Raw genomic sequence first — 22,597 nt, 5'->3', positions numbered from 1 at the left:
TCTACAGCGCCCCCTATATGAGTTCAAAGCACTCACTTACACACACACATACACCCTCTCCTCCGAGACCCCACTGATTATGGCAGATGATGATTAGGATGGTGCAGTTTTATAGCAGCGGTGCAGGCTGCAGCTGTCAGACAGCATTACAGCCACCAGGGGATCAGACAGCAGAGAACAGCCCGGAGAGCACGGACAGAGTCATGAATCTAAGAGCAAACTCATGATTGATCAGTCGACCAGGGTCGCAGCCTCCCCCTGTGTCTGGTGGAGAGGGAGGGGTGGGTGGTTTGGGATGTGGTATTAATTAACAGGAAGCAATTTGGGGGAGAGCTGTGCCTTGGCAGTAAGATCTGACATGGTTACATGGAGGCCCCCTGTCTTTGTTAGGGTTATGTATTTGAATGGGGGTTGGTTGGGTGGTTGGGTTTGAGGGAGGGGGTGGGGGCTCCATCTGCCACCGAGCGTGCTGGGTCACAAGGCTTTTGTTGTGAAGGAGTGATGAGACAGATAGATGGTCATTGTCACCAACTGCTGGTTTAATCAAGTGAAAGTGTCCCAGCATGCAACATGTTTACCACACACACACACACACACACACACACACACACACACACACACACACACACAGCATGGTGATAAATAATTATCCCTCATCTTCATTCACAGAGTAGGAGTGGGATGAATTGAATCAAATCAACAAATTGACTTAAATCAATTAATAACATCAGACGTTTACAGGTTTAACGTGTGACTCGGTGAACTAAGGCGAGTTTTTCTGTCACCTGAATTTTCGCTTTAATGAGAAGTTTTCATCATCGACCGCCTCTCCTGCTCCCCCCCCCCCCCCCCCCCCGCACCACCTCGACCCAAATTGAATCACCAGCCCCTGCGCTACATGCGCATGCGTGCTCCATAATTAAAACAGCTGTGTTCAGGCAAAACGGCAGCGGAAGTTGGACAATTTGATCTTCGCAATAAAAATCGATTTGGATATTAAAAACAAAATCTTCAAATACTCTGATGAGTGAACGTTTGGGCTGGATAAATACTACTACCACTACTACCACCAATAATGATACAAGGTAAAAGTAGTATGTAATTGCCAGCTTTATTTCAACATTGTTATGATACCAGGGATGATGGACTATTGGAGAGGGGGTTGAGAGCAACTGGGATGGTGGCCCCCTTCAGATAAAGACACATTAGGAACTTCTGCTTCAGGTTGTTGTTGCTGTCATCATGCAGTTTGTGATGCCACCTTTGGAAATTGATATAGTTATATAACAATAAATCAGTCAAGGAAAGAGATAATCAAATTATTCTGTCATGGAAATCTACTACTACGAATCTACTAGTAGTCACAGTATCAGTCAACAAGCTGTTCTCGGGTCAATCGCATATCCATTATTGTGAAAGGTACAACAGGAAGTCTTCGCTCTCTTCGGCCTGGAATTGACGCATGCTGCTGGAGCGGCCGCGGCGGTAGATGCTGTCCCATCATCAGATCACACCCAACCGCGCTGCAGCGCACCGCTCCTCCGGCACCAACACCATGATACCCAGGTTCAAACCTGCAATCTGAGTCGCACCGAGGACGCAACAAGCGGAGGACAGTAGGGAACGGACGTGAAGAGACGCGCAAGCCCACACACACGCACGCACGCAAGCACGCACGGGAGAAGAATATTGCAGCAAGTGCAGCCGTCAGACAGACGGGAACGCCGACCGAGGCGAACTCCACTGCGCCGCGGAATTGCGCTTTTCTTCCGAGAAACGAATCTTGCTCGGTCAGGAAAAGTCAGAGTCTGCAAGTCATTTCACGCCATAACATGTCATCGTCGGGCAAGGACGCCAACAGCGGGCATTACGCCAACTATGTGGGACCGTACCGTCTGGAGAAGACGCTGGGCAAAGGACAGACAGGTTAGTGACAGTTCCCTGTGACTGGAACCCTCCAGATGCGGTGATGCCGCCAGGACGCTCCGCGGCATCACCGCGCCTCTTTCGCTGACATCATGTTGGCTTGCAGCGCTGCGTCGCCGCTGCCTGTCCTGAATGTGCCTGAGGGGCAAAAAGGCAGCCTGAAGCCTGGGAGATGCCTGCTAATTGCGGATAGGCTGTCTCGGGTTTGCGATTTGATGATGATGAAGATGATGAAGATGGTGGAGGTGGTGATGATGGTTGTGGTGATAGTGTACCTTTAATCCTTGTTGTCAGGCAGAGAGCGCTCGGTGATAATGGGCCCAAGTGATTCTTCTTGTGTCTAATTCCGTTATAGCATCCGTCACCTATAGGCCTGCGGAGGAGCCACTGTGCGGACGGGGGTTAACATGATAAACACGCACACACGCACACACACACACACACACACACGCACACACACACACACACACACACACACACACACACACACTGCAGCTGCAGCCTTTTTAAGATCTGGTTAAGGTGGAATCATCATCTCAGAACAGGTGTTGTCCTGCAGGGGATGGTATTTAGTGACGTTGACACAAGCCCTTCTGGGTATTTTCGCGTTCTACCTCCTTAAAAAGTGTGATTTCCTCACTGAGGGAATCAGCTGCATCAGTAATCTCTTTATTCACCCTGATAGTTCTTTGGGAGGGTGCATCTCATGTTGAATTGTAGCCCGTTGCACTGAGAGGTGTCTTTACCCTCAGCATAGTTTAGGAACACCCCCACTGCTGGACACCATGATCCTGGGTCGACTGTGGTGGGTTAGCTGATGCATGATACGTCCCGTCGAGTCTGAATGTTGTACATAAAGGCCATTTGAACTTATTTGGCTTTTCTTTTTCATGGGCAGTTGCAGCAGGTGTAGCTGGCAACAGCTTGACCTTATCGGTGGTAGGGTTCGATGCTAGTGGGGAACGCTGCGGGTGGTTCGGTCCGTGGCCCTGAACGGTATCGGACATGTTGACTTGTCTCAGCTGCTCACACTGCAGACCTTAATTTGGTTTCACTCCATTTTATTGGCTCCAGTCACCAGTGGTAGTGTTAGTCTTCGTGTGTGGGACCAATCAGGAGTACTTGCAAATACTTCCAAGTACTTGAACGAGCAGCGGGGAACCTGTGATCGATCTTGTACATGTTCCCACAGTTGAAGAGGCCCGTGAAGCTCTCCATCCTCAAGAACACTGTCTTTGTTTTCACATTGAAAGCCAATAACACTAAAAGAATGAAACAAAATAATCCTCTCGCTCTTTTTCTGTCTTTCTGTCTTTCTGTCTGACAGCACAGTCAGATGTGTGACATCACATCAGGGTCAAACAGATGTGGGATGAACTTCAGTGACCCACATCTCGAGTTTTCTTTTTCAACCAAGGCTGTTAATGCTGTTCTTGTCCTCTGATTGGAAGCCACGTCACACCATCACCATATTTGGATCACGATTCTCCATTCTCTGAAAACATGTCTGGGATGATTCGGTATATGTGGTGTTGTAGATGTCAGTGTTTGAAGTCGATACTGCAGCTTTATGATTTTTTATTGCATTGCTCTTGTTAGTATTTGTGGTTATGCAGCCATAAGTATTTGTCATGTTGCAGTATTAATGGTACTTGCAGTTGTAATTGTGATACAGTGAATTGAATGATATCTATACATCACTTTTCTGTGTACTTGTAGCATTAAGTTCAGAAACATGGATATAAATACTAACCAAAAGCCGTTGTAAGTATTGTGGTACGACAGTTAGTTTTTACGGCATGTATTTATGCTACAGAAGTTGTGTTGCGGTTGTAAGTATTTGGTTGTTTCAGATGCACGTTGATGTGAAACATCACCCTGCAGTGATAATGGCCAGAATAAAAGTGTTGATTCTTTCCAGAAAGGGCTGCGTGCAGCATCAGTACATGCACCGAAACCTGCATACTTTTCTTTAGCATAATAGCGTGTCTGTCGGGTCACAGTGGAGCGACACAGACTCTGTAAATCAGCGTGATGTGCTCGCTGCAGCTGCGCGGGCAAATGTGGGGCTATGGCTCAGGTTAGGTTCACATGTCCCACCGTCTGTGATGACATGCAGCCAGGAATGATCACGGTGTCTCCCTCCAGATCCAGCGTGGCGGAGCCGTGTGCTGCTCAGTGCTCCCTCGGTGGGTGAATAATTCATATCCAACTAATTAGCCTGTTGGTAGAGTTGGACTTGAGCGTCTGTATCAGCGCTCTACCAGGCTGAACTCACGGAAGTGAAATAAGCCTGCTGCTGTGTGCATTTTCAGACCTGCTCATTAGCTAGGGTGGACTACAGTCACTGATTCTGAGGAGGAGCAAAGGTCTTCTTTCACGTGCCTCTGCTCTCCTTTCATTGTTGAACAAGTTCTTGTACTACGAGACCTACGGTTTCATCATCGTCCCTCTGTAACATGAACAGCCTGGTACAGGAATCGGTCACCACACCCACACCACCACACCACACCCACCCCTGCCCCCTCCCTCCCATCGGCCGCTTTCCTTGCTGTTTTGAAATTCAAGTAATGATTTCAAAGCAAGAACGTTTTTCTAAATGCAGGTTGTTCACTCAGTGAGGGAACATGTCTGATCGCTGGTAATTCAGTTGTGTGGCGACGGGTCCAAAGACAATGTGCTCACGCTGCCTAACATTTAATTAGTGCTGGCTCTGGACCTGAGCCTCCCTGCCTACGCCGTCGATATGTCAGGAAGATCATGGCTGGTGTTGGGCTCACTAACTGCTGTTTGCCCATTTGGAGAAAAGCTGAGACACTCGATGTTTGTTGGCAGGACAGGGAATTCTCTTGTGCCAAAAAAACAACAACAACAACAACAGGAGAATCAGCACAAAACTGGTGAATGGGATGCCAGCCTGCGCAGGGAGGCAAGTTTTATGAATCAGTTCTGATGTGCATTTCTAAACAATGCATTTGACAAGTTTGATGAGCAAAGCAAATATGAAAAAAATCTCGCTTCCCATTAAGTCTCACCTGAGATGGATTATGCTTTTTCAAACAAGAGTAAACGCTCCGAGGGGAGGATGTTAACGCCGTTTGCTCATTCGCTGACATAGCGAATCTTTAACCCACATGAACAGTCAGCTGTTTCCAGCGCCGTTGTCTTCCTGGACATTCTGATTGTCTGTGTCTCTGGGCAGCAGCAGCAGCAGGTCCAATACCAGCTGGCACCAAAAACCAATGACAAGATGTTACACTGGAGACCAGTCTCCATTTCTGCTGTAGACTCGCGGGATCTTCTTTCTTAGATTCATCCGTAATGGCGAATGATCTTACTGTATATCTTTGTTGTGAACATTTAGTTTAGGTTCTTAACGCACTCAATGACCACCTGGGAGATGCGTGCACAGATCTGCTGGCAGGCGAAACTCTGCGTAACACCTGCTCGGAGCTGTTGTTCACAGCACTGACGGTGCAGTTTTGCTGGTTGCTTTTAAATGAGTTGCCAGTCAACGAGACAGCAGTAACACATCAGTGGCTGCTTTAGTAGCTAGGTGGGACCCAGTGATGAGTCCAGGGATGGCCGCATGCTCAGATCTGACGTCACTGGGACCACGACCGGAAATTATAGATAAACATTCAGTGTGCTGGAATTCAAATTCGAGACACACCGAACACCCCTGTGATGAATTGGCCACACTTCAAACCCCGACACATGATTCAGACACAAACCAGGTTTTGACCCACTCTTGTTTGACTCTTGGTTGTGGACCAATCAGCTAAATCTGGATCAAAATCCTGAATCGTGAAAACAGGGTTGAGAATCACAGATCAGTGTCACGGCAGTGTTTCATACATAGTCACAATGGAGCTTGGTTCCACTTTTAGACATTTGTCCCATAAATAACTGGTTACCATGGCAACAGTGGGGATATGTTTATATTATTATGTTTTGTAAATAGTCTCACAAAAATATTGATATTTGTTGTGAGTGAGTGACTCATCACAAGCAGTATTGTGCTACATGGCTGCATGGATATACTCGGTGTCGTGTGTTTGTGCTGCCATCTGGATTGTTCCATCCCCGGTGCTCTGGACTCTTCGTAAAGCAGCAGCTAATCATATGTAATTCCAGCAGTGCTAATGTTTAGCTGTGAGCGGCCATGTTTCTGTGTGTTTTCCTGAGGTGGAGAAATCACGTAGAAGGAAACGCAGATGAAAAAAGTGTGTGTCATCTGTGACTGCACGGTCTGAAGGAGCTGAAGGAGCCGTGTTACACAAATGTTGGAGCTTGTGAATGTGGTTAAGTGCATGTGCATAAAGAGATGTAGTAATAGCACGTGTGTGTGTGTGTGTGTGTGTTGTTAGGCAGCTATCAAGAAGAGTAATATGCTGCTTGTTGCTGAGCTGGCAGACAGGGAAGCTTGTATATCATGAAACCTTCTCACACTTAATTGTTACTTTGTGTGTGTGTGTGTGTGTGTGTGGGGGGGGTTCTGAGGGGGTGGACTACTTCGTCATTAGATGTTGACATGAACCAGGCTTGTGATCCTGTCCTGCTCTTGTTGATATCAATATGCAAACCAATGCAGCAGCTACAACATGAAACAGAGAGATAGAGAGTGTGTGTGAGAGAGAGGGTGTGTGTTTGAGAGTGAGGGTGTGTGAGAGAGAGAGAGAGAGAGGGTGTGTGAGAGAGAGAGAGGGTGTGTGAGAGAGACAGGGTGTGTGTGAGAGAGAGAGAGGGTGTGTGTGAGAGAGAGGGTGTGTGTGAGAGAGAGTGAGGGTGAGTGTGTGAGAGAGAGGGTGGGAGAGAGAGAGAGAGGGTGTGTGAGAGAGAGAGAGTGTGAGAGTGAGATCCCCTCTAACACAAACCTTACGTCTGAGTTGAATGTTCAAATATTTCTGTGTCTGACCTCTGAATATTTCATATTTCTATCAGCAACCCACACTGGGGAATTTAAGAGAAATTGTTGTTGGGTTGTTTTTGTTTTCCCCTGTTTTAGTCAGTGAGTGAGTGAGTGAGTTAGTTAGTTAGTTAGTTAGTTCTGCCTGTCAACTTGATTTCGTCATAGCTGGTTGGCTTTGATAGAAGCTGGTGGAAGGGTGCTGCATGACCCAAAAAAACCAAATCACCCTCACATGCTGAAAAGCTTGAACTGAACTGAGGAACATCTTGTCTACAAAGTGGCCTCCGCTGATGGAGGCGTGATCATTCGTCTCCTCACCATTGGGAAATGCTCATCAATGTTCTTCAGTTTCTTGATGTGAATGTGGTTTGAACTGTTAGCTGGAGTAAACAAGCAAACTCTACTACTGGCTCTGGGAATTTGGGAACCATGAGTTCAGACGATAACTTCCAGGTACTCCACTTGGAGTCGTCTTGTGAGACATATTATGTATGGAGAAAATGTTGCCCCACCTGCAGCTTTGATATTGCACTTGTCCACATTGCTATTTTGATATAATGTGGATTTGCTGTTCGGCCCTGATCCTTTTCTAGTTTGTCACCATGATACTGCAGCCAGGCAATGAATCCTACTTTGATGAAAATCGTAGAGTGAGGCAGTGTGACAGAAGCGTTCATTCAACCCTGCGATCCTCCTGCAGACTGTAAACCAGCTGACACGGCGGTGAGCCTGCGTCATTATCACAGAAGCTAATTCAAACACTCGAACGTCATTTTTAAAATTCTGTCTCTGATAAAAGCTGGCTTTTCTGCTCCCAGTTATGGGACTGCAGTTGCAACAATGCCTTCGTGTGTGTGAGGCTGAATGGCAAGAGGCTGTGCTGACTCTGAACAATTAATCAGTGTGTTTCCGTGTGTGTGTGTGTGTGTGTGTGTGTGTGTGTGTGTGTGTTGGGGGTTGAAGTACTTCTCTTTATACAGTGATTCTCCAGGCTCACTGCAGTACTGGTTTTAGAAGTGCTGGCCTACAGTGGGGACGGTTGCCATGGTTTTATGTCTCCTCCTGTGACAATGAACACCCTTCTTCTTCATGGTGATCACGGCAAGACCCCAAGCCGTCACTCCCTCCTGCTCTCGTGGTTGGCCTGTGTCAGGTATCAGGAGGTTGAACACAAGCAAATTATGCTGGATTGCTGCACTTCTGTCAAATCGTGGATGCGTTGCCGGGATGAGTTTGTCCATGTTGTGGTCCTGATTGACTTGAAGTGTCACAGTGGACAGTTGGACGTAGGTCCGTGGAAACCAGGACTCACAAAGACTTTTTAAAACCTTCATCATATTGATTAACTGGGTTTGTAGGGGATGGAATATCTACCTGTTCATGATTAGGTTTTTAGAGATCTCCATCAAGACAGCTTCTGCTCATGAGAAGGACTGGGGGAGTGTCCACAAATGACTGCCGTTCATAAAAGCAGAAGGTTTGACAAACCGAGCGATGAACAATCGCCTTCTTCATTCAGTTTCCATCCTAGCTAATGCCAGGGCTTCAGCTGGGGGTGGGCATGGGGGCTTATCCCACAGACCAAGTGCGTCCAGTCAGTGGGTGGAAAATCTTACCTTTGCACTTTCTTTTTTTTCATCATCTGAAACTTTCTTTGACACTTTAGAATTGATACCTGTTTCTGAGGATGACACCAAAATCTCTGCGATTAAGTTTGATAGTTTATTAAAGACATTATGTCAGCATTCAGTATTGATGTCACTCACATGTGTGATGTCATTTTGTTATGTCTTGTTGTTCTTGAATTCAATGATAAAAATGTTTCCAACCCCACCAATACAAACATTTACCTTCGGGAGTTCATAAAATCACACAACGGAGATCAAAAGTCATTTTAAAATAATCCAGTATATGAACAGTTATTGTTGTTTTCCACAGGTTTTTGTTGTCCCCATTCAGTGTGGCTGTTTGAGGTGTTGCTAGTTGTAGTGTCAATCTATCAGTCAGCATAGCTTCATGAAGACAAAGATTTCCAGGTTATTTACATGTGAAAGGCTTTGACGCTTTGACATTCAGAGCTGCGGCAGCAGCAACTTAATGGAAGAGTTGTTGTTTTGCATGGAGTTTCATTGATAGGACAACAATTGGAGTGTCATCCTCCATGATGAGCTCAGATGCTAGTGGTTAACCACGAAACGTCCAGTCTCCCTTTACGAAGTGAGGAACTTGGCCGCAGCAGAATTCGACGGTCAGGCTGCTCAGACCTGGTTCTGGTGCGAGGATCCGGGTCCAGCTTGATGCTGGTACTGTGTCTGTTTGATACAGCAGAAAAGACATTTAATGGAGTCGTCCACTGAATGAAATGGTGATGTAACTGCCATGTACACATATTTGTTTCGTCCTTTGGTCTGTAGGCACGAGTGTTGGCTTAATTGAATCTGTGTGCTTGCAGAGTGTTGCCGTGTGTGGAACTCAAACACATAAAACTAAGGTCAAGGTTTTGTTTCTCCACTGTCTTCAGAGGCGATGCGCTGCTCTGGTTGTGCCATTGGTTATGTAGCTGTTCTAATGTGAATTATATGAACATAATTAATTGGGCCAGTGTATGAGCTTAGCTGTGCTGCACAGTGGCCATTATTGATGAGAGGCTCTGACCAGGAGGTTGTCTGTGGCGTCAGTGTCAGCTTCCCTTTTGCGTGTCAGCTCAGCTAACGTGGAGAAAACAACCCACTACCAGGTTACTGCCCACAATTTTACCTGCATGATAAACACAAAGATGTGTAAACTTATGCATGATGAATAGCTGTGCGTGTGTGTGTGCATGTGAGCGTGTGTGTGTGTGTGTGTGTGTGTGTGTGTGTGTGTGTGTGTGTGTGTGTGGTGGGGGTAGAGCAGGCAACAGGGAGAGCCCCAGCACAGATGGCTGCCTTTAGGTGCCTGAAATATACGGCTTCATTATCAGCAGGTTGCAGGCGGTAGTACTCCCACCTCTCTCAATGCGTATGTATGTATGTATGTATGTATGTATGTATGTATGTATGTATGAATACGTGCACCCGTGTATGTGTGTGTGTGTGTGTGTGTGCACATTTGCATTCTTACACATATCTTTAGGAGTTATAGAGGTTTCTCTGTCTCTACTGGGCTTCTGTATGTTTTATTGAACTTGGTGGGGTTGCATCATTCTGCTGTATTAAATATGAAACAACACAAAATATTTATGGCACTTAATTTGCATACAGAGGGAGAAAAAATATTAGAATACTTGTTTATGATCTAATTAATTACATTGCAATAATGGAATTCGCCTCAAAAATTACCATCCAGTTGAGTAAACATCTTCCAATCTTTGTCAACAGCATGTTTCATTATTAAAGGGCTGTTCTATTCAACTGAAGCACAGTGTGCTGCTGTGTACCACTGGCATTCCACGGCTGCGGGCAGACTTAAACGTACTTATACACATTAAGCTGCGTAGAACCTTTCTGTACGTTCCAAGAAAACATTGGCAGTTGAAACGTTTGTCTTCAGTTTCCACCTTGAAATGTTGCAATAATGTGATTATTCTGTGTTGCAATTTGGAGTTTTTTGCAATTATTTTCTGATAATAAAATGACTAGTTTCCCATTTATTAGTCATTATCACAGCAATAAAAGTGATCATGTGGTTGCAAGAACTTATTTTAGTCTTGTCTTTATTTTCTGTTTCTGTCTTTCACCCCACTGAATCTTTTGTCATGAACTTTCTACTCCACTACATTTCAGTTCTCTACTGCTTTGGGTTCCACAGCAGTTCATGCGTGACGTCTCCACGCAAGCAGCAGCAGCATCAGACTTTGTACAGCAAAGCCTGTGAGACTCTGTGGTGCATTTGAAAACTCAGGAATAATCAATGGATTCTTCAGTTTTCAGCCACCCCAGCAGCAGTTCTGGTGCTGCCAGTCTCTGAGCACCTCTGTACTGTAGTTTTTCAAAAGGTATTTTCAGTTTTTGGATGCTGAAATCACAACAGCATTTCTTTCATTTCTACCTAGACACAGTTTCAAATTTCTATTCAGATATACTTTTTTTGTGGAGTGAAGTCCGAGGGGATATTTTGTATTTATACTAAATGCAAATCTGTACTTTAACTCAAGTGGACAATTTACTGTGGTACTTTTAATTTGAGTACAGCACTTTAAATTTACTTTAATTCAAGTTCAATTGAGTACTTCTTCCACAAGGGAATGGTTTCTTTTTTCTTGGAAAGTACTCATACTGTCAGTGACACGACGAAGCAGACTGTGTCCTGATCCCTCAGTTGGAAGACTCGCGAGCGACTCGGCTGTTTGGTGGCTCAGTGAACAGTTTGGGAAAAAGAGAAGGACAATGGGAGGGAAGTATTTTATCCCTCCTTTCTTTCCCTTGTTCCCACCCGAGTTAATATTCCTCTGTTTTTGGTGCTTCTCCAGAGTGATACTCAGGTACTGCGTAGTAGCAAAGAGTGTGCTGCATACCTGAGTGCAGTGGAGGGGCTCCTGGTGGCTGAGGGGTCCTGTGCAGACAGACAGGCGATAACTAAAATTAAGGCTTGTGTCAACTCCTCCTCCCCTCTGCCCTTCTTTTTATTACTGTACATTGCTTTTGCTCATGCTCTCCCTCCTTCGCTGTGGGCTCAGATACCATGGCAACCAGAGAAATGCTCCTTTCTGGGGCTGGTTTCTGGAGCTCAGTCTAGATCTCCACATCCCTGCTGATCAGGCTTGAGGGGAGTGTGGGTCAGGTGTGGGGGGTTGTGGTGTATCTGTCTCTTTCTCTATAGCTCTAATCTTTTCCTCACGTCACTCGTTAACTCCGTCCCTTCTCTCTCGGCCCCTCTCTGAAGCGCTCCGGACTAGCTCTGAATCCCTGCCACTTGAGTGAGCCTGTATTGGGAGGAAGCGCTGTGTTCACGCTCCGAGGTCGGCCAAAGCCTCTCTGTGTGCCAGATCATCCTCGGCTTCCCCTCACAGGTCATGTTCAGCCTCGCACATCTGTGTTTATACAGATGCTACGACACAAAGAGGAGCAAGCTCAAGATGTCGTCAGAGCTCAAGAGGAACAAAGCTCCTCTGACAATAGACACACGGTGCTATCACACGCGTCATTGGGAGTTGAAGTGAGTCAGGCATCTCAGTGTTGAGGAAATAAAGCTGTGATCAGCATTAAGCTGATGCAGGGCTGCCTATAGGAAGCTGTTTGTTTCTACCTTGCAGTGTCGGGAGACGTATTTAGAGTGGCGAGGATAAAAGCAGATGTTGCTCTTAGAAGTGCTCCCCGAATTAATGATGCAAGGAAAGAAAGGGAAACCAATTTTCATATCAGATAAGAAACAGCTTTGATAGCGTGGGAACAGAAGGAAAGAGGCCTGTTTATCTGCCTGAGCGATGCTCTTCGTGTGACTCAGTTAGCTGGAGCCATGCTTGTATCTGGTTCGCATACAACGCACATCAGAATTCATTGTTCGTTTGTTCCTGGGTTGCCTCGAGCTCACAGCCGTCTAGTCTCTTGCTGTTCACTTGCCAGGGGCTGCCAGTCATTAACAAGTCACACTGTAAGTCAGCAGGCTGTTGCTGCTAAAATATACAGGTGGCTAAAGGTAAGAGTGCTGGGAGTTTGAGCGAGTTTTTGCTCCTCTGTTGACTTAGGTCGGTCTACTCTGTTTAAAGACTTTGTTGACTTGTGCTGCTGGCTTTCTACTTTAGGTCCTCACGTGTCCAATAATGAATGATCGAAAACCGAAGAATACCCAGCAGTATACTTCAACTTGACACATCATTTATTTGAAAGCTATTTCTCAAACCTGTGCAGAGCAGAAAACATTCTGACACAAATCCATGAGTGAAACAAAAGGGACTCCAGTCCCTGCTGAGTAAACGTCCAGCATATGTCCCCCTGCTGGATTTGAATGGGTCCTTCTTTCAGGGTTATTCGAACTAAGTTGCACGCTTGTGGTGTGGTGAGAATGTTAGCCTGCTAGCTATACTGAGGGAGCAAAGAAAAAAACTGTTGCTGCTTGATTGAAAGGTGCACAGTAACACAACTCTGGAGAAAAGAAACAAAGCACTTCGGGGTGTCACCGAGCATCTTCGGTTCACCCAACCAACAAGTTGACTGAGAAAATAAGAAGCTAAACAAAACTCTCTGATTCTGCAAATACAGAAGGCGCTGAAACCACAAGGGTGTGATGGTAGAGGGCTCCGTGGAAATGACCATCAGCCAGCCACCAGGGATGCTAGCACGACCCTCGGTCAGCCGTGCTCCAGTCGGGGCTCCAACCCAGAACCCTCTTGCTGTGAGGCGACAGTGCTAACCACTGCACCACCGTGCCTCCGTGTCCCCAGTCAATTATGTTTATTATGCGGTAGGTAGAGCTTCAATCAGCCCCTGCAGTGTGCATGCACAGCTTGCTAATTGATGTGTGCGTGCAGGGGATTGTGTCGTTGTTAGCAGTAAGTAGGTGGCACAGGTGTGTACTGATGAAGTCAATATACTGCTGTTTGAGCTCCTCCCGTCTTCCTGTGTGTTGATGACGTCTTTATGGATTGGCCAGAGGGAAATTAAGTTTGTGGGTCCTGCTGGGCTGCAGTTTCTCTCAGTCCCATTCATCAACACTTATCAGCCTGATTGCAACACCTGCTAAGGTGTAAGATGCTGAAGGAACTCAGCCTGCAGCAAGAGAAGTGTTGTAGCTCTCAAATGAGGCTGCCAGCACAGAGGTCCATCTGTGAAAGAAGCTGTTTTTAGCCCTCAGTACTCGGGAGCTAAAAATGTTTACTGGTGAGAGCTTTTCAAATATGAGCTTTTACTAATCTTACCTTGATATTTTATTCATTTATTGCAACACGAACAGGCTGGAGGGCTTCTATAGCTCATCTGGCCTCGGAGTGCCTTGGGCTGCCGCAGGAGGACCAGGAATCGGGGGGTCACTGGCATGATGCTGGATACTGGTGGGTCTGGATTACATGGCTCTGTCTGCTGCCACAAAACTGGATTTTTCTTTTTGACAATATCAATTTTTTTTTTAATTCTACAACTGATTTGGCTGCTGGGCAGTACTAAAAAAACAAACAAACAAGTTGAATTTCACAGAATTCTTTTTCATCTGCAAACCCTCTGTTCATTGCTGCTTCACCATAAATAAGAAAGAGAAAAACTAAAGAAAGGGATCTTAATTTGCTATGGTATTGATAGCAGCAGTGGAACTGAAATCAATATATTTTTTAAAAATGTCCAATATCTGCCGATGCTGATGACGTACTGGTATTGTTGAGCACCCCCAGTGTCCAGGCTGTGGGGACGTCTGGTTGCTTGCGGCCATCAGGGCAGTCCACAGAAGCTTTTGCTACCACACGTACAGGCAGTGCAAGTTTTGCGGCTGTTTAATGAATTATAATTAACTGCCACTATCATTAATGTTTAGGTGGAAGAGAACCAAAAGAGAAAAAATATAAAATATATAAAATAACAGATCTTAAAAAAACGCGTTTTTCCTTCAATTTGAAAGTTGCAGCCATGTCATGACGAGCTGCGTCCCGTGGAACAGAAGCAACGTTCCTCACCTCAGTTTCTGAACACCGAACCTGCAGCCAAACTCAAGTGAGGACACAGGGACCAGTCTGAGCTTGACTGGAGGGATCCCTTACTGATGATTGAGTGTCGGGGGGGGGGGGGCAACATATTGTGGAGTAATTTGTCTGTTTATTTAGCCTCATCACCTCGTTCACCTGCGTGCAGAGACGAGGAGCTCGCTCGCTGCCTGGTGCTCGACAGCTTCACAGCAGCCGGATCAGCACCATGGAGAGCGCTCAGGCAGGCCGTCGTCCTGCACGCTCATTCACTGTTCCCAGCTCTACTCACAGTCACGCAACCAAGAACATCTGTGCATCACTAATCAGAATGTTGAGGATGAGAGCTGAGTAAAGACGGTGTCAACCTTTTGCAAATGAAACAAAGTGATTGTACAGAGCCAGCAGCTCCGCCGCCAGTGGAGAGATAAGGTTCCAGCATGCAGAGACACGAAAGTTGGAAGACTGACTGTAAGTTGTTGGGCGCAATATCAAACAAGGAGAGCAGCCGCGACGCGTCCAGTTGCTGCCTGCGTCTTCCAGAAATATTTCATGCAAGTTTCTGCGAAATTAAAAAAATGCAAAAGCCACAATGAAGATTGTGTGGTGTGGTGATGTTCCTCTGTTTTCCTTGGTTTCTTTGTTCTTTGTGGTGGAACAAATGAGAACAATCTTTTCAGTCTGTCCTTTCAAGTGGGATTCATGCGCAGTACGAAGGAACAACAACTATCATGTGATTATAGTTTTGCAATCATAGTATGAGATAGAACGCAGGACTACCCCTGACTGAATGGTGTGCAGGATCATATTTGTCATCACTTCATCATGACATCATTCACTGAAGACACTGACAGTTGTGGAATGAAACTAATATGAGAAGAGTTCAAACTAGAGATGCAACTTCTGTGGATACTTCAAGTCCAAATGTTGGATATGAAAAAACAAAGAACGATCAAGTGAATGCAGCCACACGCGTGACAGGGCTGGGGGCTCGTGTCTGGCTTGTTGGTAGCTGCTGCTCATTCACTGTGGCCCCCGGGATCTGCCCTGCTGCTAATCTGCCATCTCCTCTTTAATCCAGTCCCACTTCCTGTCAGATCTGATAGCCTAGCCACGGCAACCTCACATGCTGCCATATTCACCTGAGACATTTAATGCCTCAGTCAATAGCTGGTAATCAAACCAGAATGGTTTATGGTTCCAGATAAGCCCCTTATGGTCCGACAGCCCTCCTCCCTCAGCCAAAAACTTAATGAAATTGAGCATAAATCCCCCTCCCTCCCCTTTTCTTTCTAAAACTCTTTCATCCCATTCCAAAAGCAATCTGGACTTTCCCCCTGAGTCAGCACTTGCAGCATCCCGAAGTGAAGCAGGGGAAATTACCATTTGAAGAGCTGCTTTACTTCCATCTCTCTGATTTGGCCCTTTGCCAACGCTCGACCCTCACTTCATTTTGTAGCAATATGGAGTTTTTGCTATCTCATTTTAGATAAATAAAACCCACTCCCTTCGTCCCCTAAAACCCTGACAAGTGCATGATGGGATGGGCGATTGCTACTGGTGATTTCACCAAAGTGCAAGTGACTTCACTTTGGAATCTCACAGTGAAGGATGCACGGTTCCTGTGTCCTCCTGAGTATCACCTGTTCCGTCTGCCGCTCCTCCAGAGACCACGTACGAGTGTCCTTGAGCAGGACACTGAACCTCTAATTTCTCCTGATGAGCAGGTTGGCGTGAGAGGCTCCACCATCAGTGCGACTGTGTGTAAGGGGGCTAAAACTGCAAAGCACTTTCAGTACCACTAAGGTAGTAAAGTACAAAACGAAGTCCATTTATGATGAGCACCAGGGGCAAGCAGAGGCAGGCTGCAGCACCTTCTGCTGTCTCTGATCCGCACATGACAAACAGAGGAAGCGCCCCGTCCCCCCTGGACGGCCCGGAAGCTTGTGCAGATGAGCTGCGTGCAGCCTTCAGCCTCCCTGAAACACCCAATCATGTGGCATAATCAGATTAAGGGGTGGGGGGACCACGCATGAGAAATGCTATTATACTCAATTTACTGGTAGTGCTGGCAGGTACCTCATCTTTCCGGCATTTTTGTGTGTTTGTGTGTGTGTGTGTGTGTGTGTGTGTGTGTGTGTGTGTGTGTGTGTGTGTTGCAGTATTTCCAGGGAGTGCTCTCTGCCTCTGTTACCTGCAGTGTGGTAGTGTGAATACGATTAAGCTGCAGTGCTGCATTACAGCAGAGACTGGCTGCAGCCTCTCTGCAGTAAACACACACACACACACACACACACACACACACACACACACACACACACACACACTCATTTTTGTTGCCAGTGATGTCAGAGGATGCGAATGGTTCTTTGCTTTCATTCTATTATTTGTGAAACGCTTTTTCCTTATGCTGCGTAACTATAGTTACCAGTGTGCACGTACATGTGAGAGATATTGGAGGTGAAAGTACTTACAAGGACGTGACTGCAAGTAATGGATTCATTGCTGAACTGTTAATATCATAATGAACATGATATCAGCTGTTAGTGGCGCTACCAGCAGCCAGAAGGTTTCTCAACATGTTCCATATCATTGTTAGGTTCCTCCTAAAATCTAATCCTAAAGTTGGACTGGCCAAGGTAGCTAATATGGAGCTTAGGCCTAGAATATAAAGTTACTCACTGGAGTTTGCTCACCCATGTTAGCGTCGTTAGCGCAGCACAGATCCACTTTCCTTGTCGATGCGCGTCCATGACATTTGCAGAAACACGGGGGGGGGGGGTGGTATCTCAGAAGGATTTCAAGCTTTCGTATAATTCCTACTGCAACAAAATGAGCATCTAGCAGACCAGATCAGCCACGTGTCCTGTGTGAAGGAGCTGTGTAACATTCCAGTTTAAAAACCACACCGGAAGACACAAAAAGCGAAGCATTTTTACCTTTGGCCTGCGATGCCGTCTACTGTTGCTGGTTCTATCTGACGGCCTCTTCTAATTATTCTGTCCCTAAATGGCTTCAGGGTTGCTGTCTACCAGCTGCTGGATTCCATCTGAACACATTATGATCTGGAGAAGCAGAAATATGCACATTAATGCAAACTGCAAATGTGTTGGGTTGCTATGATGTTCTGGGGTTTCATTTATGAAGGTTACACAAGGAGAAAATGTTGCCCCAAAACTGGTGCGCGCCACTTTCCACCCAACAGTTGTGATTTTTCAAACACGCATGGAAGGAGAATGTGAGCGTCGGTGCACCAGACAGGAGACCGGCGACGCAGAGGTGGGGAATCGATTCCACATTCTTTTAGTGTTGTCATTAGCATCCCAAACAGGGGCGTGTTTAATGTGCTTTTAGTGAGCCGTAATTGTTCCACAAACACCTTGGAATTTGAAATTATAGAAAGACAAAATCAAATTATATCCCAATAAAAAAAACAAAAACCTGCTCAGTATTTCATCAGCAATTTTTCATCCTCACGTGAAGAGTGAAGAGCAGAGGACTGCATTGTATAAATACTGCGCCGTCATTGAAACATTAGACAACTGTGTGTTATGGGGTTGTCTAACACTGTACACACCACCGAGTAGCATTTTTGCTTTTCTTGTAGTTCTAGTTTGTAATATTAACATGTAAAGACGAACTGTGGACAGTGAGCGTTCTCTCACAGTTTGACCCTCCTCGTCCTCACTGTTGGTCACAAGTTCACCAGGATGAAGTCAACTATATTTTAGATACTCTTCACCAAGCACAGAATTAGTTTGTTAACACGAGAGCTACATAAGAGTGACATTCCACTGTCGTTAAGGTGACATAAAACTGTTATGAACGTGCCATAAATATTAGCAAACAAATCAATGTTTATGACCTCTGTCATTTAGTGTCAGTACTTTTTGTCATGACAAGTTGACGTGGTTGAAGTTGTCTTGACTAGAACAACCTGACATGAATCAAAGTGAAATGATGTGTAAATGACAAGTTGACATTGAAAGTGTTTGTGATGTCTTTATAATGACAGGGTTAGGGTTAATGTCAACTTAACTACCAATCCCAACTCTAAACCCAGACCCTAATATCAACGCGTCATCACCAGGACAACTTCTGGTAGTGTCCCTTTGATTTATTTCAAGTTGTCACAACCAAGACAACTTCAGCAATGTCAACTTGTCATGACAAAAAAGTCATGACACTTAATGGCAGAGGTCATAAACATTCATGACTTATTTATTAGTATTTAAAACATGAGCATGACAGTTTAATGTCAAGTAGCTCTTTTCAAGTGAAGTGTAACCATTATTTTTCATGAATAGAGTCGCTGCAGTGGAAAGAAGAGAACAGGGCTCTAGCATCTGGGGCTTGTATTCAGTCTTTGGTGGCAGCAGTCGCATGTTCCTGGTGAAGGCAGCAAACTGTCATTGTCTCCATGTGTGTTGTTGATCCTGGAGCTCCAACCTTTGTCACGCTGGAAGCTCCACAAGTCAGCTGCAATCTGCCGCGTTCAGTTAGGGTTTGTGTTCCTGATACTGCCCGTCTCCTCGGGGTCATTTCACCTGCCAATGGATGCTCATCAAAGCTGTACCATACAGAAAACCCCGGTGTCTGTGGGTGGGAACGGTGCTTTACTCTGAACCTGCTCAGAGCTTTGTCTTTCCTGTAAAATCAGGGTCTGAGGATTGCATTTCATACCTCGATGGTGGAAGTCAGTGGAAGCGATTCTGCATAAATTGTCATGCTTAAAAGGTGGATATGAAATAGGGCTGAACGATTCACTGTTTTGAAACCGAAATCGCGTTTTGAAAAAAACCCGATTTGTGAATCGCAACGGCCACGATTTTTATTTTTTCAATCTTAAAACTCAATTGAAGCGAGTCTGATCCAGTTTTTACGACACTGCAGCAGTTGCCGTCCTACTTGAGCAACAGTCGTGCTCACCAATCACAAGTGCTGCTTTCTATTCTGACCAATCCAAGGTGTCTGTTCAATCACAAGGTAACACTTAACGTTAACCCTGCGTTGCGACAGGAGCAAGCATGGCGTCTTCAGCAGAGCTTGAGAAAGAAGAAACTCCACCTGCTTTAATCTGAAAAAAGCAAGCACTTCGATTTTATGGGATTATTTTGGGTACCAAACCACCGACATCCAACAAAAGAAGGTTTTGTGCAGGACCTGTCGGTGTAAAGTCGCTGCATCCCGAGGCAACACCACAAACATCCGTCAGCATTTATACAACCACCACCAACACCTATACAATGCATACATGGGAAGAATAAATAAACAAAATAAAATATATATATCGCGAATTAATCGCAATTGCAATATTGCTCAAAATAATCGCGATTCGATTTTCTCTCAAAATCGTTCAGCCCTAATATGAACCATCCAATGATAGCACGCTGGACAGTCCTGCAGCATCTGAACCAGCGCACATGCTTGAGATCTGTGGTGATGAAGACGCTCTCAAAATGATGCATATTTGGAAAAGCGGTGCAAGCTAACTTCTTTACACTGAACAAGATTTGGACACGAATCATTTCAAAGGCTCGTCTCTGTGTCTGACTGAAAGCTGTCACGCTCCTCGCAGGAGGTGAGAGATGACCTCTGAGTGCTTAATGTGGTGTTTAATCTTGCAGCCGGAGGTTGTTAGCTGTGCTGCTGTGGGGCATCCTGTTTGTCAGGTTCTGTCCTGTGTGTGAAGACGATGGGGGTGTTGGTGGTGGTGGGTGGTGGGTGGTGGGTGGTGCCCCCCCCCGTTGGACTGGCCTCAAGCTGCCTCTAATCTGACCATCCGCTGTGAAGGAGATTCTCTCACGACAATTACATTGAGCACTTGGGAGGAAAAAGCAGACCTGAACACTAATCAAGTCATGACATCAGACTGTTTGTGCTGTAGTGTGTGTGTGTGTGTGTGTGCGTGTGTGTGTGTGATCAGAAAAAAGAAGCCTGCATTCCTTTTGTAGAGAAAATGTTGGTAATGGAGGAGGAGGAAGGGGTGACAGGAGGTCACGACCCTTATTACACCACCTACCAGATGGCCCAAAAGTCACTGTGTGTGTGTGTGTGTGTGTGTGTGTGTGCGTGTGTGTGTGTGTGTGTGTTGGTCTGTTATCATGGATGAACAGTCATTCACATAAGTACAAACTAGGTGATGACAAAATAGAGGCACTAACTAAACTAGGAAGCTCACACCCTTCCTTGGGGAGTTTAGATTTTTATCTGCTTTTGTTCAATACTGAATTTCGATCAGTCAGGAAGAAACATTGCATATTTAATTTAACAGGCTGTTGATCCACATTAATCCTGAAACTTTATTGACTAATCAAGAAAAGCAATCAACAAAAGATGCAGATAATTTGATATACATTTCTTTTTTTGTAACATTTTTGCAGGGCTGGGTAATTCATCTTACATCTATTCATTGATCAAAGTCCCAATTAACAGAGATAAATAGCGACGAGGTGGTGCTGAACAACAAATCAAAATTTTATTGAAATCATAACATGGCTTAGTGCAATATCAAATAACAGGATATGTAATATTTGCTAAAATGTATGTCAAAATACTTCTATGAATGAAGTATTGTGCTGCTGCAGAGAAAACCCAGCAAGCACATGGTATTCTACTGTCCTCAGATCCTCCTAAGAATCCTCGCCATTGTCTCTCTGTGTTTGCTCATGTTTTATATGACATCACAGCTGTCACACCAGCCAGCATTATCATCCTCCTGGACTCCACTTATGAGGGCAGTTGATCTAAAACAGAAGCAATGAGGCTTCACGTTGAAATATGACAAAACAAACTTATGGGAAAAATCCTGAGAAATAAAAGCCTCTTTTTAAAAAGAACTTTGAAATTCACATAAATAAATCAAAAAAGACCACAGTTGGAGTGTTAAGTTTGTACCCAGTCTAGGGAATTATAGTGAAATCTTCTAAATAGAAGGGCGGATGTCTTCAATATACAGATGGAACATCTGCTTTGTTAATTGTATTTTTATTATTTTTGGTTTCAGCTTGCATTAGTGGAATTAGTTTTATCACTTATTTACTGCCCTACTTTATAATGGGTTTTTGAAAGTGCTTTAAAATGAAAATTCATCATATTATTTCAGTCTCTCACTTCTCTCTGCCCTGAGGCACAGCAGCACAGGCCGTGGGGAGAGGTGCAAGCCAAGTCAAGTTCCCTTGGTTGACCCTGCTGATTCAGCCTTCATCCTGCAGGCTAAAGTCCCCCCACCCACCCCCCTCCCACCCAACAGATCCCTGATGCTGCTGGTGTGGAGTCAAACAATGAGTACTGCAGCATTGCAGGGCTGCTGGCTTCACCATGTGAGGGATTCTAAAAACTCAAACCTGACACTGTCCTTCTGAGTTGCTGCTCAGGAGGTTGGCAGTAGAAAGTTTGGCAGGGAAAAAGAAATAATGGGATGTGTTTCTGGAAGGGACAGGGAAAGGGACGGACAGGGTGAGGGACGGACAGGGAGAGGGACGGACAGGGTGAGGGACGGACAGGGTGAGGGACAGGGTATGCTGCTGGTGAGTTATTTCAAACGGGATTTGTCAGGCGCCGTTGACAGGCCCAGTGTGTTTCAGGCTAAGACACATGTCTGACCAATGACATCACTCTCCAACCTGCTGCTGAAGAGCAGTTCTGGATGCAGGACGACATGACGGGAGTCACATTTTAGCTGATAAACTGAAGTGAAGCGGCTCAAAGTTGAGATGAGTAATCGACCTGAGAACAAGTTCTGGCTTGTTTCAGTGGAAATTGAGCAACTACACCCTTGCAGTTCCATGTCTCGTGGCAATAAGTCGTAGGATCACAGGCTGTGCTCAAAGTGTCAGCGTGCATGAGTGTGTGTGTGCATGCACACGTGTGTGTAGTGGGGTGTTAGCAGGAGCAGGTCGGCTCCTCGTACTCTCCAAGGAGGAAGCTGGAGATGAGAAGAGAGTCTGAGGCTGAGCTAAAAATACAACCCAGCATCTCAGTCAGCCTGCCTTGTTCAGCCTGGATGCCTGCCAACAGTGTGTGACACACACACACACACACACACACACACACACACACACACACACACACACACACACACAAAGACAATGCTGCAAGCAAAGTTGGAATGAGAGAGGCAGATGGGCGGGGCAGAGAGGAGGATGGAGTGAGAGAGAGTGAGAGGGGGAGGG

General features: G+C 45.6%; 1 protein-coding gene across 14 annotated transcripts in view; it reads left to right on the top strand.

Annotated features, from left to right (window-relative positions):
- The first annotated feature begins 1,476 nt into the window (after positions 1–1,476).
- Positions 1,477–22,597, top strand: part of LOC147268834 (serine/threonine-protein kinase BRSK2-like) — a 139,705-nt gene continuing 118,584 nt past the window's right edge. For all 14 annotated transcript variants that reach the window (XM_086223217.1, XM_086223216.1, XM_086223211.1 and 11 more), the window contains exon 1: positions 1,477–1,926. In XM_086223217.1, coding sequence (XP_086079343.1) covers positions 1,833–1,926 — 94 coding nt within the window. In that variant the 5' untranslated portion in view covers positions 1,477–1,832. The remainder of the gene's footprint in view (positions 1,927–22,597) is intronic.

Source organism: Aulostomus chinensis, chromosome 2, assembly GCF_037954235.1.
Source record: "Aulostomus chinensis isolate RoL2024-O1b breed Wild chromosome 2, RoL_Achi_v1.0, whole genome shotgun sequence".
NCBI classification, from domain to species: Eukaryota; Metazoa; Chordata; class Actinopteri; order Syngnathiformes; family Aulostomidae; genus Aulostomus; species Aulostomus chinensis.
The sequence above is the reverse complement of the archived record's forward strand: the minus strand, read 5'-3'. Positions and strand labels throughout refer to the sequence as shown.